General features: G+C 42.5%; 1 protein-coding gene across 4 annotated transcripts in view; it reads left to right on the forward strand.

The window, feature by feature from the left end:
* Positions 1–12,614, forward strand: part of LOC109519852 (nucleosome-remodeling factor subunit BPTF) — a 40,341-nt gene that overhangs the window by 10,699 nt on the left and 17,028 nt on the right. For 2 of the 4 annotated variants that reach the window (XM_019876659.1, XM_019876662.1), the window contains exons 6-22: positions 982–1,170; positions 1,316–1,485; positions 2,033–2,209; positions 2,293–2,474; positions 2,645–2,776; positions 3,746–3,875; positions 4,268–4,403; positions 4,530–4,597; positions 4,708–4,927; positions 5,086–7,042; positions 7,865–7,989; positions 8,303–8,455; positions 8,583–8,733; positions 8,842–8,881; positions 9,075–9,300; positions 9,644–9,781; positions 11,872–11,999. In XM_019876659.1, the coding sequence (XP_019732218.1) occupies positions 982–1,170; positions 1,316–1,485; positions 2,033–2,209; positions 2,293–2,474; positions 2,645–2,776; positions 3,746–3,875; positions 4,268–4,403; positions 4,530–4,597; positions 4,708–4,927; positions 5,086–7,042; positions 7,865–7,989; positions 8,303–8,455; positions 8,583–8,733; positions 8,842–8,881; positions 9,075–9,300; positions 9,644–9,781; positions 11,872–11,999 (4,322 nt within the window). The remainder of the gene's footprint in view (positions 1–981; positions 1,171–1,315; positions 1,486–2,032; positions 2,210–2,292; positions 2,475–2,644; positions 2,777–3,745; positions 3,876–4,267; positions 4,404–4,529; positions 4,598–4,707; positions 4,928–5,085; positions 7,043–7,864; positions 7,990–8,302; positions 8,456–8,582; positions 8,734–8,841; positions 8,882–9,074; positions 9,301–9,643; positions 9,782–11,871; positions 12,000–12,614) is intronic. The other 2 variants (XM_019876660.1, XM_019876661.1) reach the window with 2 other exon arrangements.

Genomic DNA, 12,614 nt, shown 5'->3' on the forward strand with positions numbered 1-12,614 from the left:
ATTATTAAAATAATTGTTAATTGCAGCCTTTGTTCGCTGGTCCTACTCGAGCTTACAGAGCGTAGGCCGAGCCCAGGGGACCTCTGCCTGCTATTCCAGAGGCTAATTCCCTGTTTGCCCTCCAGGACATAAGTAGACACAGACTGTTGTTGTGCTTTTCTCTGTGGATCCAACATTTTGTTGTTTACCTGCAGCATTCACAAATGCCCCCTAAAGGGACTTCACATTGTACAGCACTGAAATGAGGACACTGAAAAAAGTTCTGCGTACCCTGGAGTGCAGGGACAGAAAAGTGTTATAAATATGTTATTTAACATATTTTCTGTATTTAAGTACTCACAATTTGCATGTTAAAGTCTCATCCCTTTTAATAATAAATACCATACTGCATTTATTTGGCTGAAGGAATCTTAATACATAACTGCTATGTCTACTGGTTTGGACTTTTAAATTGTGTAATGCTACTTGTTTGGCACTGTGTGTTGCCTCGTGCTCCATTAACAACAATAAAAAAATAAGTTTGCTGTTCAGGAACACATTTAATGGGTAGCTAATGCATCGACTTGGAATTTTGTGCTTGCACTTGTCCTTGAAGCTGAGCGAAGGCTCTGTTTGCATGCATGACAGTTTCAACTTAGTTCTGTCCCCTATGTGCTATCTGTATCATATTTTGTGGATAGCTATTGATTCATTTTAAGATTGTGTGATCAATTACATTTCTGTTTTGATCTGTAAATATGGCCTGGGTTGGTAATTTTCAGTGCTTGCATGTGCTCTGGTTGTTCAGCAGAGGGAGCCACAGCCTTACCTCAGTGTCTTGCTGCTCAAGCACGCGGTTTGACAAATTGGCCACAGCTTTGACTTCACTTGTCTTTTTAAAGTGCACTTATGGCTATCAGGGCTACCATATTTATATTGTTTCAATCAAAACTAACTTTGTTAGAGCAACTACTTCACTCCTGGTGTGTTTTCTTCCGACAGCAGAACACCCATCATCAGACTGTGCTCCTGCAAGTGGTGACGGCGTCCCAAATCTGAGCCATCCAAACCAAATGATTGAGGACAACAGTAATAGCAGCATGGGCATCACGGTCCCAACCAGGGCCCCTGAACCTCCGGATCTGGCTGACAAGTCCTCCCAGTCATCCATGGCAAGCTTCGAAGACACAGGTCAGACACAATAACATTTCAATGCAAGATGCTCTTCCACCATGCTGGCGAGAGAATTGTCTTGTGTATGAGAGTTTCAAAAATTTCTTGGGCATCTCGATGTGAATTGCTCACCCGTTGGCTAAAACTGATGTTGCGTTTGCAGGAGATGGTAAAGATTCCACCAACGGTGAGTGTCTTGGTGGTAAGAAGTCATCTGCAACTCGTATGGTGACTCGGCTGAGGAACCCAGAGAGCAAATTGAGCCAGCTGAAGAGCCAGCAGGTGGCTGCTGCCCTTCATGAAGCCAACAGAGGATTCAAGGAGGGAAAGGAGGTGACACACCAATGACATTTAAATATTACAAATATTCTTAGAATTGAAAATGACCAATCACGGCTCAATTGTTTTCTGTGTTTGGTCATGTAACAATCGTAAACTGAGCCCTTTGGCATTGCGATGTTATTTTTAATTGACAGGAAGTTGCAAAATGGCTGCCGCCTGAGATGAACTAAAACAGGTGGATTTGTCTCTAATTCATGTTCCACCAACACAAAATTAATCAGAATACCTGTACCATGTTTCGACTTGTGTTATTGTCAAGAACATTTTTGACTTGCCTTCCCCATTTAAAGATATTGTTTTAATCAAATCACAATCTGTGTATTTAGATAAAATATGTGTCAATTTGGCCTTGTGCCAAATGTTTACAACCTTAAATCTGCACAAACATTTTAAAGATAACACAGAGAAATGTAGGATATAGACTTTAATATAAAGCAAACTGAAGCAACTGTACATAGTTTTGAACATGCTGTGTCAATGTTTCATTTATTCTAACAAACTTTTAACAACCTCAAAATATGTCTTGCTCCCTCTGTAGATTCTAGTTGTGAACGCTCAAGGTGATGTCACCCGTGTCAGTACACGCAGCAAGGATGTGGTGATGAAGGGGACACTTTGCCAATTCTTCAAGCTCGGTCAGGAGGGCAAATATCGTGTCTATCATAACCAGTACAGCACAAACACACTGGCCCTCAACAAGCATCAGCACAGAGAGGCAAGTTGCGCTCTGCCCTCGCAGAACACAACTTCGATATTGCCATAGCCTCTCTTATTATTTCAATGCACATCATTCACTAGGATCACGACAAAAGGCGGCATCTCTCCCACAAGTTCTGCATGACCCCAGCGGGAGAATTCAAGTGGAATGGGTCCATCCACGGTTCCAAGCTTATCACCATCTCTACAATAAGGCTCACCATCATCCAGCTGGAGAACAATGTTCCATCTCCATTCATGCACCACAACTGGGCCTCACACAGGTATGGATACGAGCTCAACATGATGTAGCTATCATGTAGCAACTTACTTTTACTGCCCAACTAGAGCTTGTTCTCTTGGAGCTGGTGCCATCTGATCACTTACGTTTGTGGTGAAAACAAAAACAACTTAACATCGAAAGAAAGGTGTTTGGAAATTGTTTGTTTTGTAGGACCAACTGGATCAAAGCTGTACAAATGTGCAGTAAGGCCAGAGAGTTTGCCCTGGCTCTGGCCATCATGGAGTGTGCTATCAAGCCTGTGGCAACCATGCCAGTCTGGAAGGACTCACTTGGCCACACCAGGTACACATCGCAGACTACCACCATTTTGTTATATATGTGCATGTCTTACGCAGAATAGATTGAAATATTTTCCGAGAAAAATTGACTGTTATCAGCGCACTTAGCTGGTCTGGTGAAGACCTTAAGGGGGAAAGGAATGAATGGACCTAAAGTGTATGTGTGCACTGCTATACTTTCATATAAACTGCAGCAATTTGACAGTTTCAGTTAAAATAAATAAAAATACCAAGCTTTCCTGCAGATACAAACATTGATATATTGAAACCAGCCTTCTGTGCATGAACAAAGGAAGTGTGTAGTCAGTCGGACCATTTCAGGAGGCAGTGGTGATCCTGACCAGATCAAATCAAAAGGCCCACCCCGGCCGCAAGTAATAATATTTAGACTGCAGGTCCGCTACGAGTACCACCCACTTATGCTTCTCAGTGACCACGGCTTCAACACAACACTCCTTTTAAAAGAGCTAACATTTTGGAGTTGGGACCTGAAAATGAGTGTGAGCAATCAAGCATCAAAGAGAAAGAGTTAAGACCATAACTACTGAGAGGCATTTCTAATAGTTTGCCCCTTTCTCAAAATGTTTTAAAGAATGCTGTTTGTTATACATCAGTAAAAAAATGCCCCCCAACCCCCCACCCGCCCCTCCAAATAGTTGCCCTTCATCCACTTAAGAAACATTTCCCTCAAAGAGTCCCCCTTTCCCATCAGAAAGACAGTTACGGTAATCATCTGAGTTTATAGACAATTTTTCACACAGTCATTAAGGGAATAACAGAGGTCACAACTGTTGTGATTACATTTTTGAGATGTACCTACTGAAGTGTCCTGTGTGTATATTTGTAATCGCATTTGTAAAGTCACAGGATTTACGACTTGAGTTCATGTCAACCAATATACTTTTCATCAAATGAAACATGTATATGTCACGTTAAATCGATTTAATTAGATGTACAATTTAACATTTTTCAGGTTAAACCGCATGACTTCCATGGAGCGTGAGGAGAAAGAGAAAGTAAAGAAAAGGGAGAAGAAGCTGGAGGAAGAGGAGACAATGCAACAGGCCACTTGGGTCAAATACACTTTTCCAGTTAAACACCAGGTAGGTCACACTTACTGACCTGAATCTGAATGAATTCGTTTATTTGTTTTTTTGTTTGTTTGTTTGTTTATTTATTTGTCATTTTGTTGTATTTATTGATTTGTGGCAGAATATTTTGTTAGACTGGTTGGACTTGACTCTCACCCCACGCTCACTTTTGTTCAAGTGAAACCTCTTTTAAGTGGTTATGTCTGTACTGTCCATTCTTGTGGCCGAGGTGACCATCAATGATAGTTAAGCTCGTGCTCGTGGCTTGGCTGTTGATGGTCAGCAAACAAGCATCCTTCTTCCCGCTCTCACTCTTTTTCCATTCATTCCAAAAAATGTTTTCCTCTCTCGTAAATAACCTTACTGTTGCTTCTTCCTCTCCACTTTCTTTGTCCTCCTTGTAGGTGTGGAAACAAAAAGGGGAGGAGTATCGTGTTACCGGCTATGGTGGCTGGAGTTGGATAAGTAAGACCTATGTCCGGAGATTTCTCCCAAGACTTCCGGGCAACACCAATGCCAACTACCGCAAGGAACTTGAAGGTTTGGAGAGGAAAAAATAATCACTGATGGTCATTTCATTTGACAACAGTTTTATTTTGCTTCAAATGTATTTTAATATACGGTCTTTTTTTGCCCCCCCCCCCACCCACCCCCACCCTCCTCAAGATGCTAAACTTGGCCTAAAATGCACCCTTTTGGATCTGAGTCAACGACCCAGTCTCCATGCATCTGAGGTCTCTTTCTTTTTTCCCCCCCCCCCCCCCACCCTCCTCAAGATGCTAAACTTGGCCTAAAATGCACCCTTTTGGATCTGAGTCAACGACCCAGTCTCCATGCATCTGAGGTCCAAAGAGTCTCTGGCTTGATCAGTGATACAGCAGATAATGAAGAATCTACACCCTCCTCCAAACCTGCCCAAGACAATTTGGCATCTAGTGAAAATATTGAAGAGGAAAAGAAAGAAGCTGCGACTGAAATGGAAACATCTGAGGAACTGCCTTTTGAGAACTCAGAACTCAAGACGGAGTTGGATTCCACTGTAATAAAATCAGAGGATGAGCAAAGTAAGAATATATCAATTCGAGTATTAAGAATTTTTTTTGTCATCTATTTATTGTTTGGAAAACTATTGTAATTTCAATGTCTTTTTTTTTTTTTTTTTTTTTAACAAAAAGTGGAGGACCATTTGGCACGAATGTCTATGCCTTCTTTTTTCCTTCAGCGTCGAGTACTAAGGAAGAGTCTCTGAAGGAGGAGCTTACAGACAACTCCATTCGTCCTTTTAACTACGACGTGGTAGATGTCAGTAAGGGCTTCCTCACCCGCATTGCATACAAGAAGAAGGTCAAGTCCTCCAAACTTGACAGCCTTCTGGAGCGGCGAGTGAAGCAGCACACAATTCAAGAGAAGATGAAGCAACATGTGTCTGCATCCAACCCCAAGGCCACTCCACCTCTTTCACCCCCCTCCTCAACACCGCCACCACTGGGCACTCCTATACGACCGCGGTCACCGCTTAAGCCCCAGACTCTGGCTCAGACACAGCTCAAAGAGGGCAATGTTGTGAAAGAGGAGCAGAAAACCTGCACATTTCAAACTAATGGGTCTGCAGATGTTGGTGGAATTCCAGATGACGATCTGGCTGTAGGTTCTAAAACCACACAAGACGAAGATGTTTGCCTTTCTTCTATTCCTAATTCAACACCCAAAGACAGTTGCTGTTCAGATGCAGGAAGAGATTCGTCTTCACCACAAAACCAAACCCTCACACTGTCCCAGGAATTGAGGGTTGGGTCCATAGAAAGGACTTTGAGGCCCAAAGATTGCTCTTCAGAACAACAAACGGGCAGTGCTTGTTTAAACACTACCGATGATGGGCTTATCAAAAATATAGGCTCTGAGGTGCCTAACATGGACTCTGGTAGAAAGAAGGACTCAGTAAGGACCCGTACAAAACTTGTTGAGCAAATAAGTAGTGAGAATACATCTCTTCCCAATCCGTCACAGCAAAGTCCAGAGACATTAAGATCAGTGGAGTTAGCCTCTGAGACAAATGGCATGGGACCTGACGAAAACCGGGAAAATATGAAAGATGCTGAGGGCTCCAGTTCTCCTGTTTCAGCTTCTCCTCTCCCGCATATAAATGGTAAGGATGATTTAGGGGGTGATGTCCGGTTGAGCAACTCGGCGCTAAGTCCAAATAATGGCATGCTGACTAGCAAAACCAAGGTGAACAGCATTGGTCAAGTCGAAGATGAAGGTATTTCACCGAAGATCAGCACAGAACAAAAGCCTTTGGTAAATGGAGATTTGGCTCTTATAAACAAACATATACATGCTGTCGAAAAGCGGCCAACCCCCGCAGAAACATATGAGAGCAACATAATGACGCCGGATCAGGATTACAAACCTCCTGTGAAGATATCAAAGATGGAAAATAACAGAGATCCGTTTGAAGCTCAGACTCCGAGCTCTCTGCAGCACAACAGCTCCTTCAACACTAAATCCATCCCTGTAGTCAAGATCATCAGAATGGCGCCCTCGCCTATACCTTCAGCAGAAGAGTCCAGTTTAAGGGATGCGTTTGCAGAGAACAGTGAGCGAGAGACAACAACACCGTTGAAAACGCCCTTCACTGAAGTAACCACCACCTCCACTAGCACCTCTACTGTGTTGTCCAGTGGTACGAAACTGCCTCAAGCCGCATCTGTAGAATCTGCACAACCAGTCGTAACGACGGAAAGTGCGGTATTCACCCTCACCTCCATGACCAAAACAACCGTGACAAAAATCTCTTCCTCTAGTCCGTCAGAAGACAGCCCGAGTGACATAATGGCACAACAAACAGACACAACCCTTTCGGTCAGTAAATCAACAACCAACACCAATGGTGCAACTGCTGTAGACATATTCCAGGAAGACTCAACCAGGGGCCGAGTACGCCTCCGCAAATTTTCCCGCACGAAGAAGGTGCGCTCGGACACTGCGCTTCCTTCTTATCGCAAGTTTATCACCAAGAGCAACCGCAAGAGCATTTTCGTGTTGCCGCATGACAACTTGAAGGTGCTGGCAAGGCGGGGAGGATTCCGTGAGGTGGCCGTCTTTAATTACAATGCCAAGCCGGCCCAGGATATTTGGCCGTATCCTTCCCCCAGGCCCACATTTGGCATCACCTGGAGGTAAGTTATGTCTCTCTTAACTTTTTTTTTCTTTTTTTTTTTGTTTTCTTGTTTTGTTTTTTTGTTTTTTTTGAGAGCACAATGAATTGTAACAATCCTGTTTGCAGGGAAAAGTATACTTTGTAAACATTCTCCCACTTAAACATATTAATAACAGCCAAAACTGTATTTGCCTAATAATTTTTAAAAGTATCTCATATTTCATCCATCTGACAGACATGAGTTCCAAGAAATTGCCTTCTGAGTTAATTGATCAGAGAGTATTTAATTTTTGTCATTAAAAAAAAGTCAAGGCTGGGATTCACTGTTTATATTATATACAACATGAAGTTAAGAACTTGGCTTTTGTTTTCAATTTTCCTTTAAAATTGAACTTATCTGTGTTCCATTTGTCAGCAGCCTTCGCAGTCTAAGATATCAATTGACCTCGTACTAAATGGGCTTATGACATTAATTATTGTATAAGTGGGTATTAAAATTTGAAAATAGTTACACAAAAAAACAATGACCCACACGTCATCCCGTTTTTACGCTGCCTCCGTTAATTCCATAATTGTGCTGCTGTCTGCATTCTGAAATACAGTGAGTCACAGGCAGTCATGCTGTCATGCCACACTAATGAACTGATTCCAGACAGTCAAAAATACCAGATTCAACAACACAACCACCTGATCGTCCCACTAGTTTTGCTCGCTTTTCACTAGCAAGCGCAATTGTATTTTTACTTCACTTTTGCTGTATAATTGGAGAGTGATTGTAACTTAAGAGCAATAAGTGCACAGATCTGTTATCAATGAGTAATACTCAACTATGTGTATGCAGGTATCGCTTGCAAACAGTGAACACTTTGGCTGGTGTGAGTCTGATGCTTAGACTGCTCTGGGCCTGTTTGAGATGGGACGACATGGCCGTGAAACCATCTGCGGCTGTCGGTACTACACGAACAGGTAGAGCTAATACTCCCCCCCTCCCCCCATGCCAAATTTGGTTTCTCTCTGGGAGCACTCAAATGTTAGGTGATGTGTTTCGATATTGACATTTTCATCTTGATTTTTACTATTGCCAGAAACACAGAAATAAGGTTTGTTTGTGTATGCTTACGGGTTTTGATTTGTCTTGCATTCATACCTTGAGACAAAAGAAACACAGAGAATCAAATACCGGTACAAACATCCATCTCCTGTGGCTGACACAGGTGTTATGTTGGAGAACATTTCCTCCATTTTTCGGGCTCTCCTCCTCATCGTCATACCAACCCAGCCCTATCCCCACTCATTACCACAGAGACGTCAGACACAGAAATCACCACCACAGAGATCATCAAACGACGTGACGTGGGACCCTATGGCATACGCTCGGAGTACTGCATCCGCAAAATTATCTGTCCCCTGGGAGCACCTGAGACACCCAAAGGTAAACACTATATGCTCTTATATTCCAGACAATCTTTATTGACTAACTTGAGATATAAAAAGCCATGATTTGTGGACATAATCATCAGTTAAAACCCAAACAACTTTTGATGTGTCCCAAATTACAGAAACCCACACCCCACAGAGGAAAGGGCTGCGCTCCAGTGCCTTGCGTCCCAAGAAACCCGAACCTCCCAAGCAGACAGGCCCCGTGGTGATCGAGACTTGGGTCGCTGAGGAGGAGCTAGACCTCTGGGAGATCAGAGCTTTCTCTGAGAGGTTAGAATAAGATGGCTGATTCCAATGTGTATTAAATGCTGCTCGACTCTTTAGAAAATCACAAATGGTCTTTGATTTTTTTTTTTTTTTTTTTTTTTTTTAACCTAGGGTTGAGAAGGAGAAAGCTCAGGCAGCTGAACAAGCCAAGGTGAGATGGATCATATTATCGTAACTGTATCTCACTAAGCAGACCCCGGACATTGATTGGATTCATTCAATCACTTGAGCTGACCTTATTATAGGCACATGTTTTTTTCCCCTTTAGAAGTTTCACATTGATTTTAATCCTCTCATTGCCCTGTTCTTGTCTCCTGGTCAAATATACATTTTTATGCTTTCAGAAACGCCAGGAGCAGAAACCAGGCTCCGTTACGGTCACCCCAACAGGAACTCCCGCAACAGCTGCCGTGACGCCTAAGGTCATGGTGGCTTCACTGTCAGGCCAGGGAACTCCGAGCGCCAAAGTGGTGCTGTCCTCAAAGATGGGGACGCCTGTCAAATATCAGCAGACAAAGAACTTCCAGCAATCATTTGCCTCGTGGATTAAGCAGAGTCAAAACTCACCAGGTACTGCATTGAAAGTATTCAAAACATTTGAGTTTTGTAGAATGTGATGCAATAGTTTGGTTGTTAGAAAGAAAGAAAATAAAAATTTTGACCGTTAACCTGTACATAATGTCCAGTTTATTCAGATTATAAACAGAGGACTACTAAATGCTTGTACATTTGCAATGATTCATTTTTTTTTTTGACCAAGTCAATGCTTACTAAATAAATCTTTTTAATGCTTTCTTTCATGATTATCATGCATGTTAATAATGTGGTAATTTTAGCTTTTTATATGTTACTATTGGAGTCATGAGTGTAGTCATTATGATGTTTGCTGATTTTTATGTGTCTGCTTCCACAGAGACCACAGTGACCACGACTGGTGGACACACATTTCACATTACAGGAACCACGGTGGGTGGGAAGGTAGTCACCACCAAGCTGCCTCTTCCAGCCAACAGCAAGCTCATCACAGTCAATATGGCAACGTCACAAGGAGGTACACTGGCTTTTATTGCCTCAATCCTAAAAGGCAGACTAAGGGGTGAAAAGAGGGTCTTTTTTTTTTTTTTGGTTTACATTGCGGCAAAATTCAAGCTTTTCTAATGTAGCTTTTCATTCGCTGTGTTGTGCACACCAACACCATTGTGGGCGCTCCTTCGGTGTCTGCCCGACCACCCGCCCATTGAGTCACCTGCTTACTTTGGCGTGGGTCATCATCATGTCTGGTTGAGCTCTGGCAGCACAATGGAAGTTAGCTATTTTGGTTCGATTATTGAGGACTGGTACACTTGTTTAGTCTGACTCTTTTGATCTAAACTAGAATTCAGCTCTTCTTAACCTTGTTTCAATTTGTATGTAATGTTGGGCTATTGTGGCATGGTCTTCTGCTGAGTGATGGATGTTTGTTCATTAAAAAGGATCAACTAATTGGCTGTTGTACAATATCTGGTTTCTTATATTTGTTTTACCATATTTTGAAAATAAACATGGCAATATTACATTTCCACTTAATTAAAGCTAGACTAGTTGTAGAGGTTCAAAGTGGATGCATCTGAACGACCATATTTGAAACCTGTGTCGATAAATCATTGCAATCCTCATACAAGAAAATGAAAGTGATTTTCCTTACCTTTTTGGAGTAGCCCTAAAAGAGAAACCTCAATTTCAGGTGGAGTGTGACCATTTAATGGACATGTCTATTTATCCAGCATGACTGCGGGGCGCACTGTTTGTTTTGGAAGGGCTTAAGGAAGTTAGGCAGGAAAACAAGTTTACCCTGAGGTCTACTTCTCAGACAGGTAACTCTCTATTGCGGGATTTCAGTTTTCTTGTTTTCCCCCTTCATCTTTTAGAGTAAAAGTCTATCTCTCCACTCCTCGGAGTCCCGACTCATCAAATTCCTTAAACAGCCAGTCCATAGAAATTTGTGTTTGATTTCTGTCACCAGAGGAGAGACTCCCCGTGTCTTAAAACCAGGTTTAAGGTCCCTGTTTGAAGAGGGAAACTCTTGATGTAAAGGTTTACCGGCCTGGCTGTGGTTTAGGGGGAAAAAACACACAGCAGGATCTGAGGGAAAGAAAGAGTGTTACTCGTCTGATTTCTTTTTGAGCCATCAGCTCCACATGTACTTGGACGGCAAATATGAAACACTCCCTTTGTGAGGTGAAAATGTTGTGAATAATTTATGAGGGGGATCAGATAGATATGTTGGGGGAAACCCAAGTAAGCTTTCAGCACGTCTTTGAAGATTTTGTTTACCTACTCCACTAATATTTACCGTTGCTGTGATCATAAGTTGGCCATCTTGCAAAGAGAGAAACCCACAAATAATGTATTGAGCCATGTCAATGCACAACCTCGGCACAACTTCTCACTTGTAGTATGCGGCAGCTGCTTCACAGTATTGTATTGTGTTTGGGAATATTTGGTCTGTGAATATTTCCTAATCATAGGAAGTGTGCTGAGTAGCAGAAAATGGCTGGCAGCCTTTTTCCAAGTGGTGCAGTGCAGGACTCAAGGGTTCCTGGTTTGATTCGTGGGGGAACGTGGTGAATAAGACAATCGTTATGGACAGCAGCTAAAGCAGAATTATATTTAAATTACTTTTCATCTTTACTACGCTTTTGGAGGGTTATGTGGACATGAAGTGCAAGCCAGTAACCTTGCCTGCAAGCTGATTTCTCATCATAGGTGCGAGTTTACAGACCCCCGCAAATCCATCTTGTCCTGAGCCCGCTGATTTGCCCCGAGCCACAATGACAAAGCAACAGTGTGTTTGGGGGCAGGATAAACAGCTGTGACGAAAAGTTTTCTCAGTTGCCGAGTGTCTTGATTCAAAAATCAACATAACGCTACCAAGATGCCCTTTGTCTGCGTATTGACATTGCAAAAACGACAACTATCACCAGGTTAAAATACCAGTGCGTCACAAAATTCTTGCTTCCACATTATTAGCTGTTCCCATAGAAAAAGTTCTTCTGTGTTTTGTGCATTAGGAGTTATGTTGTGGCGTCGCTGTGCTTTCCTGCTCTTTGGATTTCCACATCCTCTGACTTTTTGTGTCATGTCTTTTTTATGCCTAATCAGGTGCTGTGCAACAGAAGGTGTTGGGTATCATTCCCTCCGGTACAACGGGTGGTGCTCAGACCTTTATCAAATTGCCTCGTACTACCCCTGTGAACATCAGGCCCAATATTCCAGGCACCCAACAGCCGGTACACCACACTTAACTTTCAGAATTCATATTTTGTAGCCATTTATGGGGTTGTGAATGTCATAGTTTATGATAATAGACTTTGCTTAGTGTGTGTAATGTGTATTATAAAGTGCATGCTCATGTTGTTGGTATTTTATTGTAAATTTTCTTGTCCCCCACAAAAAACCCCGACACACACACACACACACACACACACTTTTTCCTCACGAACACACAATGGCGAGCATATACACTTTCTGAGATGCACAAATAGCCGCTGTGATAAATTGTGTGGTCATGTTCATTAATGCACATTATTTATTCTCCTCTCCCACACACAAACTCATACGACACGGACACGCACGCACATATATATAGAGTCGCTCACACGCAAACTCGTCATACATGCTTGCTGCACATATGTCCAGATTAAACAAATACAGACACAAACTCATTCTGCAAGGTTCATGTACACTTTGCTCAAACACACACACGCACACGCACACACACACACACACACACACATCGTCAATAATACCCCCGCAAAAAACACACACACACACACACACACACACACACATGCCCCCCAACCCTCACAGTTAGGACATTTTATGAGAAACCTTACTGCTCTCAA

The sequence above is a fragment of the Hippocampus comes genome, unplaced genomic scaffold, assembly GCF_001891065.2.
Source record: "Hippocampus comes isolate QL1 unplaced genomic scaffold, H_comes_QL1_v1.1 scaffold51, whole genome shotgun sequence".
Lineage (NCBI taxonomy): Eukaryota > Metazoa > Chordata > Actinopteri > Syngnathiformes > Syngnathidae > Hippocampus > Hippocampus comes.